The following is a 26882-nucleotide window of genomic DNA, read 5'->3' as shown; positions in this document are numbered from 1 at the left end:
CCACAACAACTAACATGTATTTCCGTTCCTTTGTCATCAATTTATCATCATAAATTCTTAACAACAACTACCATTAATATGTATACCAATGTACCCATGCTTTTTCACCCTATTACTTTATACCACATAGGTATAGTTTCCAAAAAATATATAAGGTTTTAGCATCGCTTCAAAGGGTAGCTCGAGTTAGCCATGGGTGAACCTCCGTGTTTGATAAAATAATTTTGTTCGCATGTTTGAAGTTGTAATTTTTCTTTTTGTCTCAAAAGGAGAAAAAGAAAATGAGGCAATGGTAATTTTTCAATTTGTCGTCAAACTTTTCACAATGAGAACTTCAGTGCTTGGATCTTAATTAGCCGTATTGTAATGATGAATATATATAATAGAAAGGTTCACAATGGTTTTTGGTTAATAATTTTATTCTATATTGTATTAAAGATTAATGATGATGAATATAAAGAACAAGGTTAACCTAAAAATTTGACATGACAATTTTAAAATGAAGTTCAATATAAACGGTACGTTGAAAAAAAATTCTATGTTGGAAATTTAGAATACATCTTTCCTTCTAATCTATATAATAACATTTTAGCAATTTTAAATTTGTATAATCCAGTAAAGAGAATAATAATAGTGCGGGATATGAAAAAGTATAAAGTATGTACAATAATATCTTTAAAAAGACTTCTAACTTATGATCCAAATAATAAATAATCATCTTCATAACCCAAATGCTCTATGTTCCCATGGACCATATGAATGACAAGAGTACTTCTTATTATAGCTCAATGGTTGAGCACCAGATTTACATATTGAAGGTCTCGAGTTCGAGACATGAGAAAGACACTTAAAGGAATTTCACAAAAAATCCTCTAATGAAACAGATTTGAGTCCTGCAGAGAGGGCAGAGTTTTACCTCAACTAACGTCGTGCCTTCAGGCAGTTTAGTTGGGGTTTCTTCTCTTACTAGGTGATAGACGGTGAGAAGTTTCAATTAAATGATCCAAACCATTAAAAAAAAAAATATGAATGCCAAGATATAGTTCATCAATAACTTAATTAATACGAGTAGTATAAACTATAAAGTATACCATAAGCATTAATGTTTGCCAAAATCAATTTTGCTTTCCAAGTCTTTAGTTACTAGTATATTATATCATGAAAGTCAAACACATTTCTAAAGGATTTGTGCTTAAAATTATATAGTTATGGTCTGGTTTTAGTTTAAGTTCATATTGCTTATTCAAAACTTTCAACTTTTTTTATATACAATAGATGTTGGCAAAAGAAATTATCATCGATATCATGTTATCGGCTATATACAATAACCATAATTTAAAGTTAATCTACATAATAAGTAATAACAACATATTAATATGAAATATTATACAGATTTCAAAGAATAAAAGAATGTATTTCCAAACACACTTATATATATACGTATATAACAAGGATCAACATATGATAGTTGTCAAACATTCTTTTTTTTTTTTGAAAGGCAGAGTTGTATTAACGTTGTCAAACATTCTTGACTTCTTTTTTTTCTTTTTGTTTTTGTTTTTGTTTTTTTTTTTTTTTTTGAGAGATATTTTGAGTTTGAGAATTTCATATGTTATTATCTTGATTATTCTTTAGGACTTTTTTGATAATAAAAATGGGAATGATTTTAGACAATAATCAAGTCCAATAGATACATATGAAGATGGATTTAATAAAAGAGACTAGTCGAAGGTCAAATGAAACTCATTTGTGGTCTTTTGCAGGCAATCTTTAGAAAGAAATGTTCTTGTCACTTGCTAAATTGCTAAAGCACCTATACGAAATTGTCAAAAAAATAATAATTTTGGCCCCTCTCATTGATATCCTTCCTAGACAGTCATTGATAAATTCTTTTACTCTACCAACTAGAAAAATATCTATTTATTAATTCTTTTTTTTGAAAGTCTAGAAAAATATTTAATAGTAGCTTGCCTTTGAACGAATCTTTCTGGTAATTGTTGTTCTATTTTTCAGTAATATTCTTCTCTGACTCTTGTGAGTTTGTGACATCGCTTCATTGCTTTAGCATTGTGTTTTTTCTAATCATAACACGTATAAAAATGGGATATATTATTTTCTATCTACTTTTTGACATTTTGTGTAACACATTTTATTATCATTTATCCTATAACAACCCTTGCTCCATGATTGGATTTTGATTTTTAACTATATATTAACAACAACAACGTTGACTCTATAGGTTTCATACACTCGACAATGATTATAACAATTCGAGATTGTAAAATTGAAACAATAAAGTATGGCATGATTCATGGTATAATGTAGGTATCTAACACAATATCTCATGTCATTATTAATATAAAAATAATCCGTTAAAAGATTTATACTTTAGCGGTATCCGTGCTAGCTCATTACTCAAAATGTTATGGGTTCAAGTCTCGTAGTGAAAAAATGTACAAATTATTTCTGTGTGGTGTTGATATTTGTCTTTAAACAAGAATACTTATAGACAGTATTAAACAATCATTACTAGGATGATTGTTGAGACACTTTTTGGATTTGTATCTAATTTTTTAGTTTAAAAAGTATCACTTTGTTAAAATAATTATACAAATCGTATAAAGGCATGTCATTAATATTTGATGTTAATTTGATGCAAAACGTCAACTTAGTGTCAAATCAAATCATCAAGTTTATTAGTTGTATCTCGGTATGGATGTTAGGAAACTTGAACAATGTTCGACACTCCCTATCTAATAGAGTGTGTGAGAAGTAGTAATGAAAGGAAATTGGCATCGGACGCCACCCAGGCAACATCATACGCAACCCTAGATCTATATAGTGTGCTCTTATGCTAGTTTTTGGACATTGTTATTCACACGGTAAGTTTTTCTTTTTAAAAAGTAAAGATTCATTCACACTCACCCCTGCTAATCACCGGTGGTGTATATATACAATATTTACAACATGAGCTATGTTATCTTAAATTTACACCGATCGTTCCAAGAAATTCCTTTATGTTTCGCTCTCGTCTTAAACCACAAAAATCCATTGACTTGATACCTTGAAGAAGGTTATTGATGTTGAGTGTAGCATTATTGAACTTGATGTCATTTCTAAGTTTCCAAATGCTCCAGCAGCCTGTGATGATTAAGCCTTTTATTGCCTCCTTTTCCTCTTTGGACTTACCCGACAACTCATTAATATCCAGCAGGTCTTTCAGCTTAAACATGAAGAAAGGCGTCGTATTGCACTAGCTCTGAAGCATATGCCATACCCTCGAAGCCACCACACATTCACAGAAAATATGCTCCACCGTTTCAGTCCCTTTACTAGAAAACACGTAGTTCATATCGCCCTCATCTCTGTGCAAACAGTTACGATCCAACAATGCCTTCATTGTGGGGATGCGACCCATCAGCGCTCTACATAAGAATAAATTACTTTTTTCGGTACCCATTTACACCAATCAAACATCAATCTGTCTCCGTAATCAATCTCTTTCAAAAGAAACTCCTCACATTTTTAACATTCAAAATATCGTCCTTCCCTCCTATCCAGACCCACTTATCTGGCCCGTTAATTACTTTCACCTGCTCCAAATCCGTGATCAGCAGCTCCAACTCTTTCTTTTCTTGAACTGACATGGGTTGTCTAACCCAATTCCAACTTAGTATTAACACGCCATTATCCCACACCATCTTATTGCAAACATGGGCCTTCTTATCTTTCTCCAACTTGAATAAATTTGGATAAGACACCTTAAGCGGCCCATTGCAGAAACTAATATCATTCCCATCTCCCAGAACACCTTTAATTTGATCTTTGATTCCTTGACCACCCACTTTCACAGACTTGACACTTTTAACAATGTTAGACCACATACATGGGATGTATTTGTTGTACGGAATGAAGGACCACCCTTTTTTTGTATCATGGATTGCAACAATAATCTTTCTCCATAAGCTATTAACTTCATATTTAAATCTCCACATCCATTTGCTAAGAAGAGCAATATTGACCTCTTTCAGCTTGCAAATCCCTAAACCTCCTTTATTTATAGGAGATGCCACCCTATCCCACGACACCTCAATGAATTTTCCTACCCTCTTCTGAGCACCCTCACAAGAACTTTCTAATGAGTCTTTCAAGTCCATCAATGACCCCCACCGGGCTTTAAAAAGTGAGAAAAAATAGGTAGGAATACATTCCAAGACCGATTTAATAATGGTAACTCTCCCTGCTATCGACAAACTAGAAGCTTTCCACTTTGATAATCTTGACTCGAAGATATCGAACAGAAATCTCCAGTTAGCTAGCCGGTTCATATTAGCTCCTATCGTGACTCCAAGATATTTACAAGGGAAGCTGCCCGCAGAACCTTTCACCATGTTTGCCATCCTCTTCACCTCGTTGTTGCTAACCCCGACCCCATACAAATTAGACTTTCCGAGATGAATTTTTAGACCCGGCCAGAATTTAAATATTCTGAGAAGATTCGCCACACTTTTCACATTACCCTCATCCCATGCCCCCAGAATCATACAATCATCCGCATAAAGAAGATGAGAAACCACTACCCCATTATTTCCAATATCGACTCCTTTAAAAGATCCAGCCGCGATAACATTATTGATAAGGGTTGAAAGAGCTTCTATAACAATATTAAATAAAAACGGGGCGATTGGGTCGCCTTGCCTCATGCCTTTATGGCATTGAAACTCGAAAGTGGGTGACCCGTTCACGAACACCGAGGATCTAGCAGACTCAAGAATACCCGAGACCCATTTGCACCACTTACTTGGAAAACCCATCCACTCCATGACCGAGATCAGAAACTTCCAGTTTACGTTGTCATATGCCTTCTCAAAATCAATTTTGAATGCGAAAATTCTCTTCTGTTTCCTTTTTGCCCATGCCAATATCTCATTGAGAATAAGTGGTCCATCAATGATATTTCTTCCTCCTAAAAAGGCTGTCTGGTTTGGGGAAATAACCGACCCCAAAACTTTCTTTAATCTGTTAGTGAGCACCTTCGAGATAACTTTATTGATTATCCCGATCAGATTAATCGGACGATAATCGTTTAGCTCCACCGGGTCTTTCACTTTTGGAACGAGGGTTATGAAAGATGAGCCACAACCTCTGTTTATCTTTCCTGAAACAAAAAATTCGCTAAATAAAACGATAATATCATTCTCCATTAGATTCCAGAAACGCTTAATGAAACGAAAATTAAATCCATCCAGACCGGGCGCTTCATCATCACCACATTCGAACACAGCCCGTTTAATCTCATCTTGACTAAACTCCAAAGTAATCCCCCTAGCCTCTTCACTACTAAGCCTCGCCCCTGAGTTTGTCAACTTGGGTCGATTAGCCCAGTCCTCTTGGAACTTGTTTCTGAAAAAGTTATATATATGCTTTTTGACTAACTTTGGCTTTTCCTCCCATTTTCCATCAGCCTGAATCCCCTGAATCCCCTGAATGGCATTCATCACTCTTCTTTTGTTTAAGTAGCCATGAGAAAAATGCGAATTCTCATCACCGTCAATCGCCCATTTGATTCTAGATATTTGCTTTAAGTCCTTTGCTTTCGAATCTTCAATATCAAGAATATTCTTTAGACATTTTGTACGGATCCAGCTCTCCTCTTCAGTCAACTCTCTTTCATCTAACAACTCCACATTCTCGAGTTCTCTTTTACTTCTATCTCCTCATCATTCTTTTCTTTTACTTCTTCGCGCCACTCTTTGATGTGCTACCTAATATGCTTTAACTTCATACTCAGATATCGGTCAGTAGGCCCATTATAATCAAAAGACTCCACTGCCTTTGTCACAACACCTTCCAACTCGCTATTATCTAACCAAGAATTGAAGAAGTGGAAGGGCTTGGGCCCATAGTTCACATTCTTGAAGGACAACAGGACTGGGTTATGATCTGATAGAAGCTGAGGTAAATCTCTAAGACAAGCATTTGGCCACTTGTCCATAACCGCATTGCCAACGAGGACCCTATCGATTTTGCTCAATTTATATCGGCCCTTATCTTCTTTGAGAAAGGTAAATTTAGATCCTTTTAACTCATACTCATGTAAATCTGCCTCAAAAATAAATTCTTTAAACGCCGTCGCACACACCGAGTTAAATAAGGAGCCCTTTCTTTCTTCCGGGTGTGACCATGAAGAATCAACGAGGGACCAAATTAAAGCAAAAGCATCGATTGACAATAGCCCCCATTAAATACGAGTTAATGAGTTTCCAAGATGGTCTTTAATGAACAAGACCTCAATACGCCATTGATTAATGTATGTGATCTTGGACTCGAATTGAGTATGGTTGTACATATCTAATAGAAGGAAATGATTAATCCTCTTAGTTAATCCATCCAAAAATCCTCCTAATTACAAGATTATGACATGTGACATTAAAAGAATATTTTCCCAGAAAAAAAGATATGGTAATTTCTTAAACTAAAATATAAAATATGGATATGAAAGTCAAAATGTAAGCACCAATCTTATATAAAGCAGGACTATAATGCTAATAATCATTTTACACTTGTTCTCCCATAAGTTAGGTACACAGAACATTAATAAATCTACTTTTTTTTCCCACATGGCTACAAATAAAAATTCCACATAAAAAATCACACTGCAATGTTTAAACACTATGTTAGTGTAATAACTCATGTCACATGGAACAATGAAAGAAGTTGGGATGTACTTGCAAGTCTTTAGCTGTGAGCAATCAACACATTCCAACATGATTTAATTTGCCATTTGAAGGTCTTGGGCCAGAAGTTGTTTTGGATTTTGCAGTCTTAGAAACGAACTTACAGAATTTATTTTTATTCTTATTATTTTTTTAACGACGGATTGAGATCACTGACTGACCATTAGTCCACTTGATCATCTAGGATCACTAACGAATCACTAGTCCAGCTGATCATCTCGCTCTCTATATCTATTCTTATGATTATAACAATAACTTGTAGATGCTAAATACTTTGTGATTATTCAAGCTTATTATCACACCATTTAGATTAGAAAACCATTGGATAAAATGTGTAAGAAGAAAGAAATCAATGAACATTGGTGACAAGGTATGCATTCAATGTAAGAAAATAGTATGTCAATCATCTTAACTATAGCTTGCCGTATGACCTGCCTGTTCTCTAGTCAGCTACAGTGATTAAAGGCACATGCGACGTATACGAACAAATAGTTTCCGTATTCAGTGACTTTGACTTCGAGTAACATGTAGCGATAATCAATAAAGAGCATGTTATTAATTTCAGTGAGATAGCTTAGAGTATGAGATAGGTTACTCTTTCATCGACAGGTTAACATCATCATTGCTGTTATTTGTTACTACTGTTGTAACTATAGATAAGTAACATGTATCTCAGAAGTAAATGTCTAAAATATATACTCAATGACTTGGCGCACGCTGATCATATATCTGCGATCTGCTCTTATGGAAGGGTCATATGGAAGGGGAAGTTACTTTCTTCCTAGATAACCTGCCGACTCCTAAATAATCTGTATTGATTGGATGCCTAAAATGTAAACAAGTGCATCTAGCTTCCTCCAATTTATAATTGACCTGCATATATGTATATCCCAAATACAGATTAATTCACTTATTTAGTATCGAAGCAACAGTTTGTTATATTGTTTTTCCTTATGTCATGATGGTCGGTTCTGGCCGCATACCTAACATCCATTCAAGCCAAAAAAAGTAACTGTAATCATATAACTCTATTGGTATTACCAGTTGTATGCCTCAACACAATGCTATAACAATCCGATACTTGAGCGATTACAAATGAATAATGTTTGAAATGATTAGCAGTTTAGCATCGTATCTCTTAAATTGTTCTTCCCTTTCTCCTATTTCCCTATAATGAACATCTATTTTGGTAAATTATGATTAACCATCAGACAGAAATAATAGAACTAAAATAACAATACTTGATTGACGAATATTTTTGCTGACTGAAAGAACTCTAGATCCCGGTTTCTATGTTATCTAATTTGCGTACAATCACATAAATGGGGAGACTCACCAGTCATCAAGTTGCATAGAGCTAAAGATATACGGGGTACCTGTTTACGAGGAAGGCGATAATAAGGTCACTTCTTTTGACTTCCGACCCTTACGGAAAAGATACATGGCCAAGTTGCATACAACTAAAGATACTAGAACAACAGACCAACTAAACGAAATGATGCCACCACTTTTTTGTTTTCCAACTTACACCCTGACCCAGCAAATCAAAAAGTACATCAGAAAAGCGTACGCAGCCCTATCTCATGAACGTGATTTGCGTTGTCTATCACCGCCAGAAGCTGCTATGGATGCCCCATCTCACGACCGTGATTTGCCTTGTCCATCACCTCCAGAAGCTGCTTCGGATCCGTCTTGCTTCATTCCGCGGCCATCCATCGGATTTCCAGCCATTGCAGATTGCATTGCTTGATGCATACCTAGCATCCCATTCTGGGCACCAGCCCTCATGCCCATCTGTGCTTGCATTTGTTGCTGTTGATGTTGCTGAAATTGGAGTAATTGCTGCTGCTGATCTTGCGGCCGTAGGGCATTAAGTTGGAAGGGCAGTTTTGAAACGCCACCTTGCTGAGACTGCTGAGAGGCTGCTGATGCTGCTGCAGCCTGTTGTTGCTGTTGTTGGTGCTGCTGCTGCTGCTGCTGCTGTTGCATCTGTTGCTGCTGCATGTAATTGTTTGCCTGCTGAGGAATAGAATTTGGTGCCATCTGCACGATGTATAAACAATAAAGTAAGAAAACCAAGAACACAAATAGTTGGAATTATGCTAACTAGAGGTGACGATGGGCAGATCAGGGAATGGGTCTAAGTCGATAGCGGGGATGAAATGGGTTAGGTTGGCTGTATAAAAAAGATTTTTCCATTTATGATTTTAAAAACTTAATAATGCACCATACGATAATAATTAAAATTTATGAATAAAAACAATCTAGATGGTTGCATAATTTAAAATTATACTTCAGGTGGTTTAAAACTTTTTAATTCGTTCAGCCCAAGTGACCAACCTTTTTATTTGACCCACTCGTAAGTCAATTCGGAAGTTGCCACCTCTAGAAAGGACAACTTCATATTAGAACTCACTTGTGACGGATTTGATGCTTGTGGTGTTGGTGCTGGTGGTTGAGCATCAGCAATTGCAGCCAAGTACATTAGATTCTTTTGTAAAACGGCTTGATACCTTAGTCATTTCAATGGTTAAAAAACCTGGGATTAATCTCCCCTCAAAATATTCTATATACAGTGGTGTTTTAATCAGATCATATGTAAAAATTCCATGCTAAAGGTGCACATATATGTTTAGAAAATGCTAGAAAAGAGCTTTTGCATAGGTTCTTGATTAAGTAATATATAACTAAACATATTGCATATTTGTTAAAAGGCACACACTAAAATAGATATTAATGATGAAAATACTGGACCATAAGTATCATAAATTCTCATTAATACATCTATAAGATCACTGGTTTCGCTTTGCAGCATGTATGCATCCTTGAAACTGGAAAAGAAAATATTAACGGAAACTTTCTACATGTTGATTTACATAACTTATTCACATCGATTTGGTGGTTATAGTTCAGCAACTTTTCCATACTTTGAAGTGAAAAGGAAGCTGAAACTATTAGCCAAAATTTACTACTTGCTAAAGTAATTCCTAGTTTGGAAGTAAACCTTACATTTAAAATACTAAATTATACTACGGATTGTTCAAGTGAGATCATTGAAGGCGAAAGACGCCATGCTGAACGCCAGTCCTCAACATTTCCGAAGATGCAGTTGCATTTCTACATTATAAAGTACTAACTCACTAGTCACTCCCTCAATTTAGAGTTGTCATCTCTAACCTTAATCAACCTGTTCCAAGTTATTATTAAGCACTTCCTGTACCTCACGGTCTAGTCCCTCAACTTTCTCTTCATCCACATCAGTTTCATTTGCCTCTGATTCTTATTTAACTTGTGGTACTATTTTACGTAGAAACTGATTTGGAACTTCTCCTAACATACTTTCGTGCCTCATTAAGGCTCACTGAAATGGCTATTTTCCCCAGGACAATACTTCTTCCTCACCAAAAACGCCACATCTTCTACATTCAATGACTACTCTTCAAATATTCCAACTCCGCCACATAAAGTAAACAAATGGATCACCAACAACCGTAATAATCGTAACCACCATTAAGCTTATAACTCACAAACACCAAATCTTTAAGCATTTGTTGTTACTACTTGTTCCTTTTTGTAAGAATCTAAAATCAAGAAGAGAAGACTAGTAATAAATTGTAATATTCACTTTTTTGAATTAAAAGATGAAACTGAATGACCTATCCAAGGTCAATACCATTTGGAATAAAATTCAACTTATCTTGCAATCACATGAGCTAAAATATATGCTTCTTTTTTTTTTTTTTAAATTAGCTACAAGTTATGCTTAACTGTCAATTGCTGCAAAGACGAATTGAAGCCCGAAACAATCTACACTATTCAGCTATGGTTAAAGTAGGACTTTTTAGTTTTAACAATGCATGTATGAATACATTCTTACATTGTTAAAGGTATAATACTAAATTATGTAGTGTGAATAATTTACCTAAAGACTTAGTGAACAAAAAATTGGGCACCTTTAACTAGATTAGATCATCTCACGTCCTAACGCAAGCATCCCACAAATTCTAATTGTCCCTGGGAATGTCCACTAACTTGATTGAATAGCGTAAGCAGGCAAATATTACATTGTTATTTATTGAGTTAGAGTATCTAGTTTTTAGGGATCTCGGTGAACCTTTTGCCCAAAAATAAAAACTCCTTAACTCCACCGTTGCATCAAACTTCGTATCGTAAGTGTACCTTATAGGTGTAGTATTGATAGAAATTGGAACGTATAACATGCAGTGACCATAATACCTTACCTTTAATCGCTTAATTGTAAAATAAATGAATACTATGGCTTGTTACCAGTTTAATTATTCCGATTAATTTTCCTTTTATAGATAGCCATAAAAAGGGGGAATAAACAATAACAATGAAGTGATGACAATTGGTGTTTGTAAACTACAATGAATTGCAATGATAAAACACACACTATTGGCTGAAGACCTGAAGTTATATAAAGATTTGGCTCCGTTAACTTGAAAAATTGGAAAGTGGTCCCCATATGAAGAAGATGAGTTTGTTTTGGCAGGAATAAAGGATTTACATCAGAAATATATCAAGTTCAAGTGGCTATCATCTTCAAGTAGGCCAGGCAAATGAAATATATTGATGAAGACCGAGACAAAAGACTTAAAAGAGATGAACTATGATTATGAATGACAATTTTTTGTTTGAGACTTCTTTTGTTTATCAATGTATTATCACGAACTACTTACCTGTCAAGACTTCTAGTATTTCAGTTTACATGTCTGTTTTATATTTCTACATCAAATTTATCACAAACACAATGGGGATACATTTAATGTTAGCCCTCGCCTTTAGCATTGTCTTATAAGGCTGGATGCAAGTTTGAAGGCATGAAGCAAAGACGTGTTGCCTTAATTAGCATTTCGCCTTTAACTATATCAAAGGTACAAATATTGTATCAATTTTAGTGTTTAGTTCCTCCATATAAAATGAACTGGTTGCAGAATAGCAGATATATGCTGACATAACATTGGTAGAAATAATAGTAACATAAAAATCAAACATAGAATTTTAGGAAATTAAAAACCATTATGTGTTAATTTAATAATGCAAGTTTCTTTAAGTAAAAAGTATTGCAACTAAGGGTGAAACTGACAATTTTTTTTTTTATCAAAAAGCAGGATTTATCACACTTCTTCTCAAAATTTGTGTTTTAAATTTGTGAACAACAATTACGGGATAGATGAAGCTTATATTTTCAATTTGGTGTTATACCGAAAATAAGCCTTATGTCCTTAGCGGACCCCTACTAGCCTAATTAAATAATCTTTTTCACAAAAAACTCATCAAATCATAGGAGTATAGAACCATACTATGAGCCAAGGTGGCAGGACAAGGATATATATTTACAACACTTATTTAAGCTGTATTGAAAAATAACTTACTGAGCACATTCCTGGAATTTGCCAAGATTTTGATTTTCTAAGATGGCCAAGATCAGATTTTTGTTGTCATCAAGACACTGCAAAAACAGGCTACCATCATTACGTCAGAAGATAAATCGTCACCGCGATATAAACACAAGTTAACATTTGCAACCCCACCACTCAGCTACTAAAGCTCATTGGCCAATTAAAATCACGACTAGCGTAGACGTTACAATCTCAAAAAAGTTATCTAGTTCCACGCCTTATAATCACTCTAGAAGTCAAAAAGGACATATTTTGAATTCATATTGCGTAGTTTGTGACGACCAGTAGACGTTTTACATTGCGTTTCAGTTATAACCGTAAATTAATAAATTAACCACATTTGCATAACTTTCCCTATGCCTAGTATTTTCCAAAAACAGAATGCATAGTCAATTTACAAACTATATATAATTTAGGGATAAAAGCCCCTCTAAAAGACACTAATCTTTGATCATATTTAGTCTTGGCCTACCCGGGGTATCCTGTGACTATTTCCGAACCATTTACAAAATATAAAATATTATAATTACTAGCTATTATTCCTAAAAATCAATTTGGGTGTAAAACATATTCAAAAGGGAATTAATGAGGTTATAATTCACTCAAACAACATAAGCATTGAATCGAAATAACATAACACAAATAGAACAAAACATGTATATAAAAAAAAAAAAATTAACCTTTTGAATCTGTTCGGTAGTGATAGCATTGGGAACAAAAGCAGGAGCAGAGTTTAAGGTGGGTGGTTGTTGTTGGGGTTGCGATTGTGGTGACTGTTGCATCTTTAATTATTTATTCGATTGATTTATTGATTGATATCAATGATAACAGAGTGTGTTATTGTTTTGACAGAAGAACCTTGGACTAAACCCTATCAGAGGTTGTGTTTTGGGAGAGAGAAAGAGAAAAAGGGGAATTTGATTTTTGATAGATTTGATTGTGTTTCAAAGTGGTTATGACTTTAAAGTAATACCCGACAAAACAAACTCACACACTATGTGGGTATTTTTTTATTTGAACTCAGGTGAAGAAACACATTTATTTCTTAAAATAAATTTCAAAGGAGATTATTTTTTGGGCATGTTTGTATAGTTTTGCAGGTTTGCTTCCCATTTAGGTTAACTACCATTGCTTGTCCATGTTTTTTTTTTTTTATAAAAATTAGGTTAAAAGGAGTAGTATAGAGGGGGAAAAAATGGAATGAGTAGAGTTGTTTAAGCGGTAGAGTACTGTGTGGTCATCTTGGATTTGGTTATTGCGAAAGAGGTGAGTAACTTTGTATACTCTTATAGGTATATTGGGTCGATTATCATATGATGGTGAATTCTGTGTGTGATAATTGATTTGGCGTTAGGCCTAGTTTGAAGTCGGGGCCTAAGAACCTAATAGTTATATTGAGATGAGGCCTAAGAACTTCTTATTATATTGAACTTGAGGCCTAAGAACCTCTTTGATTGTATTTTTTTAACGTATATGGATTCATATATGTTTTGTTAATATAAAAGTAAGTATGCAAGTGATGGTATAACGATATCATTGTTACATGTGATAGTTTTTTATGTTTTTGCCCTCCTTCAAGCGTATGCAAATTTTATTCACTAAGCTTTAACTTATTCTTTTAGTTCTTACCCTTTTATATTGTCACGGAGGTGGAAACAAAGTTAAGTGTTTTGAAGATTTGAGTTGAATGTAAAACTTGAAGTATGAGCTATTTGTGGTGAAATGATATTGACCCTCTTGATCTTGAATCGTGATATGTCATTTCGATAAAATTATTTTTATGTAAAGTATTAGAGTCAAGAAGTTTTTGTTTATTTATTATGGGTCATTTTATAATAGTAATATAATGATTATGATCAAATATATTTTGAAGACTCATTATCCGTAACAGGTTTTGATGCTTAGTAATAAGCATCGATATTAGATTTTACGAAAAGGTTATGCCGAAATTTTCCATTTTTGTGCGTTGTCTTTTATAATGTGTTGGTAAATGTATTTGTTGAAAGTTTATAATTGAGAATATTCTTTAAAAAAAAATCTTATAAAATGGTCGAATCGAGTTTGGTATTTTCACCTGGTTGAAATATTGAAGCGATATTGTTTTAGTGGGGCAAGTTAAAGTTTATATAATGTTTTTAGCTAATATAAAATGCATTTTTAATTTAATGTGAATGATAATTTGGCATTGACATATTGAGTTTTCATATATTGCATTAATAAGTTCAGTATTTTAATTTAATATATTGGAACAATGTTGATGAGTTCGTGGTATATTGAGGTTGCCATTAAACATGGCCTATGAAACTTTAGACAATAGATATACCGTATGGTGGATCGAGATTAATAATTGTGAACTAAACTACATACAAAACTCAAACTAGATATATTCTTTTATTTAGCTATGCCACAAAATACATATCAAGTACAAATGTAATCACAATAGTGTAAATTATAAGAGATGTCCCAATTTATGAGAAAGAATGTTTTGGCATGCCTGATATACACCAATTAGTCTACTAACCATTGTTTAAAATAAAAAACCTCATTTGCATCAGAGTTAACCAAAACACAATTCCATAAGCAGTAGGAAGGATCATACGTATGTAGCAAAAGAAAAGATGGAAAACATATTAAAATGTAAACATATATGGACAACAAAGGCTGCTAATTCATGAGCAATTCCATAAAGTACAATTGAAAGTAAATACCCGAAAGTAAACAGCATGTCTGCTCTTAATAATATGGTAAAACTAGGAAATTAAAATCTTTTACTGTTTTACATGTTTACCTTATTACAGAAATATTTATATTTTATTATCTATTTAAAATTTGTTTGTTTGAAAAATTATCATTTTTTATTTAATATTAGTTATAGTTAAAAATTTAAGAATTCCAAATTTATCTTTTATTTAATTAACTTTGTTTTTTTCTTATTTTTATAGTCAACTTGGCTTTAAACATAAAGTCACTACAAGAAAAATGTTGATGTTGATTAGTGATGACTTTACTTAGTAACGACTAAAATTTAGTTACTAATATCTTCATTTAGTAAAAATATATCACATTCGATATGAACAAATAAAACATGTTTTCACATAGATGCATGTTTCAAAGTAAAAATATACAAAATATTCATCGAAGTTTATTAATTAAAAAGTGATGTAGGTTTCGTCATAAATTTGTTACCAAAAACTATTTAGAAATGGTAGGTTGTTCTATGAGCATGTATATATGTATATCTTATCAAAGACTTGAATAAGGTTCCTTTACAGAAGACCATTGTCGCTTCTCCAATAGATATGTTGGGAAAACCGGTATGCTTTGTGGGTGTCTAAAGAAATTTTCTGGATCAGTTATTGCTTTAATGCTAATCAACTTCTTAAAGTTGTGTCTCTTCCAATATCTCTCTCCCCATACACTTGCTTGTTCATAAGAACCGGCTTCAAAACCCAAATCAAGATCATTGTAGTTGGAATACGCCTCCCTTGGGTTCCTTGACACATAAGGCGCTATCAAATCGTTGAAGGATCTTAACCAGTTTATACGTCGGAGTGATGCTGGTGTCGTGTCCGATGCTTGGTCAGAAAAATTGACAAATTGGTGGAACTGGTATAACACCCCAGCTCTATGAGGATATGGAATTGCTGTCTCTGAAATCTCATCATTCCTTCCACCAAAAGTGTGAAGGATTAGAGTTGCTGCTCCAACGTCAGTTTCAAACATCTTTGTCCAGATCTTTCTGAGCCCGTGTTTGGGAATCGCTGTTCGTACATAGTCTAGCTTGCTTTTGGTGTTCAATGGAACGCTAGTAACTCGGGATTTAAGAAACTCAAGTGGGGTGTCACTCGGTACGCCATTAAATACAATTGATGATTGGGCCATTGTCACTTCTTCACAATCCTCTCGTGTGAGGTTAAGTTCCGGGAGCGTTTTGTTCATCAACGAAAGCAACTTGTCAATTTTTCCCAAATAAAGCCCTTGAAACATAAATTTTATGGTTTGCGAAGTTGAATTGCCAATAAAGGCACTATTTATCGTAACTCTCATGCTTAAATCCCTATCACCACTTGGAACAACATATTGATATTTATGTAAAATTTCTGTTGCACCTTCTTCTATAGTTTTAGTCACGAAGAAAACAGTTACTAATTCTGGCACGGAAACCAAACTTAGTTTCCATGCCAGAACGATTCCAAAACTGGAAGCACCACCCCCACGAATCGCCCAAAACAAATCTTCCCCCATCGACTTCCTATTTAGAATAACACCGTTGACGTTCATAAACCGAACATCAATAACATTATCAGCACCCGTACCATATTTTCTAATAAGGTTTCCATAACCACCTCCACCTAAGAACCCTCCAACACCCACTGTAGAGCAAAGACCAGCAGGAAAATACAAACTATTCGTCTTGTTACTAATAGCGTAGTAGAGTTCACCAAGCACTGCGCCTCCTTGGACCCATGCGGTTCTGTTTCCAACATCAACGTCTACGGATCTCATTCTGTTGAGATCAAGCATGACAAATGGAACATCAGCGGTGTACGAAAGGCCCTCAAAGTCATGGCCACCGCATCTAACTCTCAACTCGTATCCGTATCTCTTGCTACATAAGAGAATCGTACGGACCTGGGTTTCGTCTTCCGGGGTCACAATAATTGATGGTTTAGGAGTGGAAGATTTATTGAATCTAAGGATCATGACTCTAGCTTCCCAAAGTGGCAAGAAAGAAGAGTTGACCGGGGTATAAATGAGTCGAGACATGGCAGTAAAATTATCGGAGGTTGATTCAACACAACTTATGAAATCTCCACCGTCAGGTGTGACATTAAGAATCGAAGATAATGCTCCCCATGAAACAGAAAATGAAAGTGTTAGAAAAACCAAGAAGAACAAGAAAGATGTTAGTTGAAAGTTTCTCATGTTTTGGTAAGTTTCATCTCATGTGACCCATGTGGTTTTATTTATAGATTTTACAAGTACGTAGTTTAATTTATGGCTGCTAATTTATGTATAGTAGTGTCAATCCTGGGTAGTTAGCTAGGGAAAACCAGGGAACAAAAAGGTTGAATTTATTTGAGAAATAGACAAATTGCTTGACTTTCTGTTGATGCATGGAAAAATCTTACTTGTACTAATGTCTTTATTGAAAGATGTCTTTATTGAAAGGCAACAAACTGTTTATCATAATAAGAAACCTTGATAAAGACTATTTCAAACTCTTAGCCGACTTTCCCATACAGACTTTAGATTTTATGTATTTCAATTTACTTAATGTTTGTACCAATTTATATTTATATCCGATCCATCATGATATATTTTGCAAATAAATGTCTTCACAGTGCTGAAAGTGATGAAATTGGTTGCTCACATTTATACATAATGATGATGAGGAATTGAAAGATTTTTATTTTAGTATTCAGGTTTCTTTTAAAACATGTTTCAATCAAATTTGTTTTTTGGATGCAGGTTTCCACCACCATTGTTATCCGTCACCGTTGTCATACATCTGAAATTGGTTTTCTATCTTTTTGACCAATTTAGGTTTGAATCATGAAACTAAGATAATTATTATACCTTAATTTGTTATTCAACTATAGTTTGCGGAATTGTAGGTTGGAATTCATGTTTCTATATTATTGATCTTGATGATGATTTTTATTTTTGGTAAATTGCTAAGTTTCTGTTTCATATAAGTTATTTTCACTAAACATATTCATATCAATATTTTTGGTAAATTGCCTCAATTCGGTTTGACACAACTTATTTTGACCTTAATTTGTCTGAATATCTATATAAGTAACACTCACCCTTTTCACACCCCTGCTACCAACAATTCGATTGGAGTACGTTGTTGAATCATGTGTCATGAAATTGCCAAGTTTCTGTATTCCAATATGTCATGAAATTCATTAATTTGTAATAGGCTTTCAAGATCTGAAAATGTGAAAATGGCAACCCACTGAATCAATGACACACATAAGCAAGCACATTTAGTCTATGCATATTTCAGGTTCATTTGGTCACCAAATTATTGATATTGATACTCAAAGTTCATTTGGTCAGCACATAAAAATTGATATTTGATACTATACTCAAAATATTAGTTAGCTTAATGTGGTGATACCAACTTTGGTTATATTTTACCTCAAAACACTCGACTTCAATCGTACCATTACGGCATTACGCAATAACACTTTACCGTTACTTAACCACCGCTTTTTTAAAGGTACCGCCGCAACAAAGCGGGCACCATGCTAGTATTTGAAAAGGCACTTTATTGATCCAACCTAGTCACTCGACATTTATATGTGATTGATGCCGTTTAAGGAAAGGAGTGTTGTAAGAAGAAATGGAAAAATAATATATTAGATACAACCATTTATACTAAATAACTGGGTGATGGAAATTTATACAACAGAGATCAATAATATATAGGGGTTCTATTTAGCAAACCCCTAAAAAATATTACTGTATGTGTTTTACCCATTTTAACTTCATTTCTATGGTGTGTCACTTATAAAATGGAAATACATCATCACAACATTAAATTATTGGGAAACATATATGTCATGCAACTATGCAAGCACGAAGCAGAAACACAAGTGAAAAACAAACTTCAAATCTTTGGTAGAACTTATTTGTAGACCATGTTGGTAGGTGTGTTTGAACTTTTTCCACCTTAATTTATTCACAATAAGAACTTTCAAACCGGCTTTACGTGAACTCTATAAAGAGCGGCATATAGTTGACCATGGGTGAAAACTAAACGTTCTAAAAAGAATCCAACTTTTGCCAACTTAATGAGATGAGTGTCACTTGTCTGATCAATATTTTGGGAAAACCGGTATGCTTTGTGGATGTTTAAAGAAATTCTCTGGATCAGTTTTGGCTTTGATATCAATCAATTTCTTAAAGTTGTGTCTCTTCCAGTATCTCTCCCCCCAAGCGCTTGCCTGTTCATAAGAGCCAGCTTCAAAACCAAAATCAAGATCATTGTAGTTGAGATACGCCTCCCTTGGGTTCCTTGACACATAAGGTGCTATAAAATCATTGAAGGATCTTAACCAGTTTATACGCCGAAGTGATGCTGGCGTCGTATCTGATGCTTGATCTGAAAAACTGATTAATTGGTGAAACTGGTATAACACCCCGGCTCTATGAGGATATGGAATTGCAGTCTCTGAAATCTTGTCATTCCTTCCACCAAAAGGGTGCATGAACAGAATCCCCGTTCCAACTTCATTTTCAAAAAACTTTGTCCAGATTTTATTGAGCCCGTGTATGGGAATAGGTGTTCGTACATAGTCTAGCTTGCTTTTAGTACTCCTCGTGAGTGTGGTCACACGGGATCGAAGAAACTCTAGTGGGGTGTCGCTTGGTAAGCCGTTAAATACAATTGATGATTGGGCCATTGTCATTTCTTCGCAATGCTCTCGTGTGAGGTTAAGCTCTGGGAGCGTTTGGTGCATCAAGGGAAGCAACGTGTCAATTCTGCCAAGATAGAGCCCTTGAAACATAACAGTTATTGTTTGCATGGTAGTGTTGCCAATAAAGGTGTTAATCATTCCAACTCTTATGCTTAGATTTCTATCACCGTTTGGTATAGCATATTGAAACTTATGTACAATCTCCGTTGCTCCTTCTTCTAAAGTTTTATTCACTGAGAAAACAGTTACTAATTCTGGCACGGGAACTAACCTTAGTTTCCATGCCAGAACTATTCCAAAGCTGGAAGCACCACCACCACGAATCGCCCAAAACAGATCTTCGCCCATGGACTTCTTATTTAGAATAACACCATCAACGTTCATAAATCGAATATCAAGTACATTATCAGCCCCAGTACCATATTTTCTTATAAGGTATCCGTAACCACCTCCACTTAAGTACCCTCCAACACCAATCGTAGAGCAGATACCGGCGGCCAAATACAAGTTATTGGTCTTGTTACTAATAGCGTAGTAGACTTCACCAAGCACCGCGCCACCTTCAACCCATGCGGTTTTCTTTCCAACATTAACGTCTACAGATCTCATTTTGTTGAGATCAAGCATGACAAATGGAACATCAGCAATGGACGAAAGGCCCTCAAAGTCATGGCCTCCGGACCTGATTCTCAGCTCGTATCCGTATCTCTTGCTACATAAAAGAGTCGTTCGGACCTGGATTTCGTTGTCCGGAGTCACAATGATTGACGGTTTAGGAGTGGAGGATTTATTGATTAATCTAAGGTCTCTGAATCTAGCTTCCCAAATGGGTAAGAAAGAAGAGTTAACTGGGGTATAAATGAGTTGAGAAAAAGCCGTAAAGTTATCAGAGGTTGACTCAACACAACTAATGAAATCTCCGCCGTCAGGCGTGATCTCAAGTGCTCCCCTTGAAACAGAAAGAAAAAGTGTTAGAAGAAACAAGGGGAACAAGCAAGAGGTTGGTTGATGAGAGTTCTTCATGTTTTGGTGACTTACATATTATGCTATTCGGTTTTACTTATAGTGGAAACCAGGGAACGAATAGAAATATATATAGATATATTTATATATACATTGTCGATTTTATTTAACAAATATAATGTGTAGCGAATGTTATTTAAGAAATATAACGTGTAGTATTGTTAGTTGACTTTTTCTAGATAGAACAATGAATTAATCTTGATACAGTATTATTTAAAGGGTCATATAACCTTATCTACAAATTGTTTATTATAATTAATGTCAAACCTTGATAATCACTGGGAAATAATTGCATAACATCACGGCTAGCTAGCGTGAACGTTACAGTTTCAACAAAGTTCCACGCCTTATAATAACTTCCCAAGTCGAGCGAAAATAGCATATTTTGAACTTATAATAAGTTCCACGCCTAAAAGGTACTTTGGTTGTAAAATGTTTAAAAAAGAAATCAAAGAATATATAAATTAGTCAAACAAAATAAGCATTGAATAAGAAAAACTTAAAACATAAAAACCTTTTAAGTCGATCTGTTCGGTATAGTAGTGATAGAATCGAGCGAAAATATAGGAGCAGAGTTTAACGGGGGTTGTTGGGGTTAAGATCGATTGTGGTGCATCTTTCTGTATTGATCAATGTGTGTGTGTCTGTCATTGTTTGACAGAAGAACCTTAGACTAAAACCTATAAAGGGTTTCTGTCTCGCCATAATTTGACCCGGACGTTTTCAGGATGCTGCTAATAAAAAATGAATGGCAGGCTGGGGGTACGGAATCGTTGAAGAAGTGGCTCAACGCGCCAGAGCCACTACTTTACTTTGACTAGCTCTTTTTATGCAATTATGAACTCCACTTAACGTGAAGAGAAAGGGGATTGATTGATTCTGCTATTTGCTAATTATTTGAATGATTTTACATTACAAGTCAGACTAATGTGTCTGCATTATATACCATATGGCTAGGGTGATCATGGGCCTAAACCTGACCCAGACGGGTGATGGACCTGCAAAGTACAAGAAACATGACCTGAGGACTGGCCCATGTTACACTGGGTCGGTCTTGGTCTGATAAGGGGTCAGTTTTGTGCGGTTTGGCCCGATGCAAGAACATTTGCAATTCCTAATAAGTTTGCTTGATAGGAGTATCAATCCGTATGTTGGCTGAATAGCATAATACTTTAACAGAGATAATTTGCATTCAAACCACTTAAACTTGTCAACTAAAATCAGGTCTTCGGTTGTTAACCAGCAAGATGAGATGACACTTGTTCAATTGCAGTGTGTCTCATTACGTATCTCTAAACCAAACAACCTCCAACATGTTTCATATATAGGCGTATATAGCACCTTTATTATCTTTATTTTGTTAATAAGAAACATGGCAGTTAAACGGAAAATCGTAGAAGTTGTCCTGTCCAGATCGACCGTTGTTCACGTATTTGAAAAGGCACTTTACTGTTCTAACCTGCTGGTCACCCCAATCGACATTTACATGTAATTGATACGGTTTGAGGAAATAATGTTATAATTAACAAGTCTTTGGTAAATCAATGTATTAATTAGATACAAACAGTTATATATACACTAAATAACTAGGTGATGGAAATTTGTGAAACAGAAATCAATATGTGATAAAATAGGAAATATGTATTTTGTAGCCATATATAAAGAACCCATTTTAACTTCATTTCTATGGTTAATTCGTCTACTCTTATAAACTGGAAATCCATCATCTTGATCGGCAATAAAAACTATTGGTAAACATATGGGTATCATGCAACTATATTGCAAGAACATTGTAGAACTTCTTTGTATAGACCATATCGGCAGTTGTGTCTGAACTTTTTCCACCTTTCACAATAAGAACTTTCAACCCGACTTTCGTGAATTCTATAAAGATCGAGCGGCATATAGTTGATGACCATGGGTGAAAACTAAACGTTCTAAAAAGAATCCAACTTGTTTGATCAATATGTTGGGAAAACCGGTATGCTTTGTGGATGTTTAAAGAAATTCTCTGGATCAGCTATTGCTTTGATACTAATCAACTTCTTGAAGTTGTGTCTCTTCCAGTATCTCTCCCCCCAAACACTTGCTTGTTCATAAGAGCCGGCTTCAAAACCCAAATCAAGATCAATGTAGTTCAAATACGCCTCTCTTGGGTTCCTGGATACATAAGGTGCTATAAAATCGTTGAAGGATCTTAACCAGTTAATACGTCGGAGTGATGCTGGCGTCGTGTCCGATGCTTGATCGGAAAAAGTGATTATTTGGTGAAACTGATACAACACCCCAGCTCTGTGAGGATATGGAGTTGAAGTCTCCGAAATCTCATCATTCCTACCACCAAAAGGGTGCAAGAACAGCATCCCCGTTCCGACCTCATTTTCAAACAACTTTTTCCAGATTTTTCTCAGTCCGTGTTTGGGAATAGGTATTCGTACATAGTCTAGCTTGCTTTTAGTTCTCATTGAAAGGGTGGTCTCCCGGGACCGAAGAAATTCAAGTGGGGTGTCGCTGGGTAAGCCATTTAATGCAAGTGATGATTGGGCGATTGTCATTTCTTCGCAATCCTGTCGTGTGAGGTTAAGCTCTGGGAGCGTTCGGTTCATCAAGGGAAGCAACGTATCAATTCTGCCTAGATAGAGCCCTTGAAACGTAACATTTATGGTTTGTGTGGTGGTGTTGCCAATAAAGGTGTTAATTATTGCAACTCTAATGCTTAAATCCCTATCACCACTTGGAACAACATATTGATATTTATGTAAAATTTCTGTTGCACCTTCTTCTATAGTTTTAGTCACGAAGAAAACAGTTACTAATTCTGGCACGGAAACCAAACTTAGTTTCCATGCCAAAACGATTCCGAAGCTGGAAGCACCGCCACCACGAATCGCCCAAAACAAATTTTCTCCCATCGACTTCCTATTTAGAATAACACCATCAACGTTCATAAATCGAACATCAATAACATTATCCGCACCAGTACCATATTTTCTAATAAGGTATCCATAACCACCTCCACTTAAGTAGCCACCAACACCTACCGTAGGACAAAGAGCGGCTGGAAAATACAAACTATTTGTCTTGTTACTAATAGCGTAGTAGACTTCACCAAGCAACGCGCCACCTTCAAACCATGCGGTTCTGTTTCCAACATCAACGTCTACGGATCTCATTCTGTTGAGATCAAGCATGACAAATGGAACATCAGCAATGGACGAAAGGCCCTCAAAGTCATGGCCACCGCACCTGACTCTCAATTCGTATTTGTATCTCTTGCTACATAAAAGAGTCGTGCGGACCTGGATTTCGTTGTCCGGAGTAACAATGATTGAAGGTTTAGGAGTGGAGGATTTGTTGAATCTAAGGTTTCTAAGTCTAGCTTCCCAAAGAGGTAAGAAAGAAGAGTTGACCGGGGTATAAATAAGCTCAGATATCGCAGTAAAATTATCCGAGGTTGATTCAACACAACTAATGAAATCTCCAATGGAGGATTGTGCTTCCAATAAATTAGAAAGAGAAAGGGTTGTAACGAAGACGAACAAGAAAGAGTTTGGTTGAGAGTTCCTCATGTTTTGGTGAATTACATCTCTTGCTATTTTGTTTTATTTATAGGGAAACTAGGGAACAAAATATATAAGAAATATAGCGTGTAGTAGTGTTACTTGACTTTTTCTAGATAGAATATATAATGAATCTTAGTATTACGTAGTACTGTATTATTTAAAAGACATATATATAACCTTATTTACAAATTGTTTATCATAATGTCAAACCTTGATAATCACTGGGAAACTAACTTTCCTGCTAGCTAGCGTAAACGTTACAATTTCATCAAAGTTCTCTAATTGCACGTCTTATAATTAATCACTTCGGAAATCGAAAAAAGCATATTTTGGTCATCTTAGTGACCAAATTTTCGCACTAACAATCAAAATTTGGTCACTATTGTGGTTAGTTACCAAATTTTAAGTGGTCACTTTTTGTCACTAAAGGTCCGCCACTAATTATGTTTAGAGACAAAAAAAATGGTGCCACTAATGTTGTTTAATGACCAAATCCAGTGGCCATTTTTTTAAGGCTAACTAAATAAGATTATTAGTGGTCGCTAAAGAACTTTTTCTTTAGTAATGTTTGAACCATTTACAAAAACCCAAGTACTTGCTATTTCCAAAAATTAATTTGGGTGTAAAATGTATTAAAAAGCAATCAATGAGTTAATCAGTCAAACAATATAAGCATTGAATCACAGTAATTACTTAAAAGAGTAATTCTAAAGTTACAAATTAACCTTTTACAAACAATTTTTTACAAACTCAACTTTCATTAGTTAAGCCATCTCTATGTGTTCTCTTCCTTTTTTCTATCTTCTTGTTTCATTGGACCACCTCACATGTCACCTATGTTTATAACAATTAGTTTATAATCTGTTTGTCATCCTAACATGTCACCTATGTTTGTAACGATTAGTTTGTAATAAAAAAAACCTTTAGATTGTAGTGGGCTGTTGGGATTAAGATTGTGGTGGTTAGGTTGTTGCATCTTTTTGTATTGATTGATATTAAAAACTAGAATGTGAAAATATGTGTGTCTCTTATTGTATGGCCAGAAGAACCTTAGACTAAATTCTATATATAAACGTCTTTGTCTCGCCATATATATTTTTCGACTTTTTTGGACGTTTTCAGGATGCCGCTAGTAACCAACAAATGGCAGGCCGGGTGTACGGGAAGAAGTGGCTCGATCAACGCGCCACAACCACTACTTTACTTTGACTAGTTCTTTTTATGCAATTATGTATGAACTCCACGTAATGTGAAGCAGGGAAAGGGGATTGATTAATTGATTCTACTATTTGCCAATTATTTAATTATTTTTCTACATTACTAGTCAGACCAATGTGTCTGCATTATCCATGCAACCTAAGTAGAAGAAACATGACTTGAGGACTGGCCCATGTTACAGTGGTTTGGTCTTGGTCCGGGTTACATAAGGGGTCACCTTGGTGTGGTTTGGCCCGAAGCACGAACATTTGCAAAACAAGAATGAATGTTTTCTTCTCGTTATAAGTTTGCTTGATAGGAGTATTAATTAATCTAAGGGTGAATTACACAAATCATACCTGATGTTTGTTCGAAACTACACTAATTATACCTACAATTTAAAAATTACGTGAGACATACCTATCGTTGTCAAAAATTTACACTGACCATACCTATCGCTGACGGTTGTCTATTTGGCCGTTAAGTCAAGTCACGTGTCATGCATGTGAGGTGTCAAAACCGTAAATTCCGCATACTTCAGGTATTATCCTTACAATTCTCCCTAAATATAATTAATAAGAATTTAGAGTTTTATTTATACTTCACTTATTAAGTTGGATAGATATGGAATTTATTATGGAATAATAGTTTTCTTTTTTTCAATAAAAAATATGTCAAGAAAAATAGTTGATACAAAAATGTATTTATTGTTATATATATCATTATTATTTTGTTATATGTGTACAGTGAATTAAACAAAAATTAGAACCATGAAAACCTCTAAAGTTATCACTTTTTATATTATTTTATTTTATTTTATTTATTATAATTTGTTCTTTTTAATAGAAACCTATTTAAAAAAATACAAAAAATAACTAAAAAAGCAATATAATTTTTCCGTATGGTTTGATGACATCTCCATCATGTAAGAGAGGTAAAACAAAGTTGAAAACTCGTCACAGTTTTCGAATACAATTTCACCTCAGATTAGCAATTTGTAGCATTTTGGGTTTAAAGTTCTAGGGTTAGTCATTAGTCTGATTATAAAATTTCTAAGCCTTAACATGTATGGTTTGATCACATTTTTTCAATAACTTTTTATTTTTTATTTTTAAATAGGTTTTTAAAACAAAATAATATATACACATATATATACTAGGTTTAGCCCCGTGCGTTGCACGGGATAACATAAATTTCTATCAAATAGTTCAATATAAAAAAAAAACTGTCATCGAAAAACAAAGATATTTTTTTATGTAAGAAGTAAAATATCAAATGACAAAGTAATAAACATTATTAGAAGGAAAAATTATAAACCTCAAGATAAATCTTCACCTTTTTTCATCCTCCATCACCCCTTCCACAAGCAATGAATATTTCACCATTCTCTCACCGTCTATGTAGGAATTAATCTTGACTCAGTCATATTATCTAGTTTGAGTTGGTTTTATTTAAGTTAGTATTTGAGTTGGTTTTAGTGTTGCTTCAAATAAATGGTATAAAGTT

At 34.7% G+C, this 26882-nt stretch overlaps 4 protein-coding genes across 4 annotated transcripts; all 4 read right to left on the bottom strand.

Annotated features, from left to right (window-relative positions):
• Window positions 1-8116: 8116 nt before the first annotated feature.
• On the bottom strand, window positions 8117-13108 carry LOC122604956 (GRF1-interacting factor 2-like). The gene is made up of 4 exons (XM_043777814.1): window positions 12841-13108; window positions 12134-12210; window positions 9154-9250; window positions 8117-8780 (listed from the first exon to the last, which is right to left on the bottom strand). The coding sequence occupies exons 1-4, from the start codon at window positions 12940-12942 to the stop codon at window positions 8376-8378; spliced, it is 681 nt and encodes a 226-aa protein (XP_043633749.1). The 5' UTR covers window positions 12943-13108; the 3' UTR covers window positions 8117-8375.
• Window positions 13109-15296: 2188 nt separating this feature from the next.
• On the bottom strand, window positions 15297-17086 carry LOC122604945 (tetrahydrocannabinolic acid synthase-like). Its single transcript, XM_043777805.1, has one exon. The coding sequence runs from the start codon at window positions 17084-17086 to the stop codon at window positions 15404-15406; it is 1683 nt and encodes a 560-aa protein (XP_043633740.1). The 3' UTR covers window positions 15297-15403.
• Window positions 17087-18990: 1904 nt separating this feature from the next.
• LOC122587712 (tetrahydrocannabinolic acid synthase-like) lies at window positions 18991-20616 on the bottom strand. The gene has a single exon (XM_043759879.1). The coding sequence runs from the start codon at window positions 20614-20616 to the stop codon at window positions 18991-18993; it is 1626 nt and encodes a 541-aa protein (XP_043615814.1).
• A 1769-nt stretch (window positions 20617-22385) lies between these two features.
• On the bottom strand, window positions 22386-24185 carry LOC122586057 (tetrahydrocannabinolic acid synthase-like). Its single transcript, XM_043758168.1, has one exon. The coding sequence runs from the start codon at window positions 24183-24185 to the stop codon at window positions 22578-22580; it is 1608 nt and encodes a 535-aa protein (XP_043614103.1). The 3' UTR covers window positions 22386-22577.
• Between the last annotated feature and the right edge of the window lie 2697 nt (window positions 24186-26882).

Source organism: Erigeron canadensis, chromosome 1 (assembly GCF_010389155.1).
Source record: "Erigeron canadensis isolate Cc75 chromosome 1, C_canadensis_v1, whole genome shotgun sequence".
Lineage (NCBI taxonomy): Eukaryota > Viridiplantae > Streptophyta > Magnoliopsida > Asterales > Asteraceae > Erigeron > Erigeron canadensis.
Note: the sequence above shows the minus strand (reverse complement) of the source record. Positions and strands in the feature narration are given on the sequence as shown.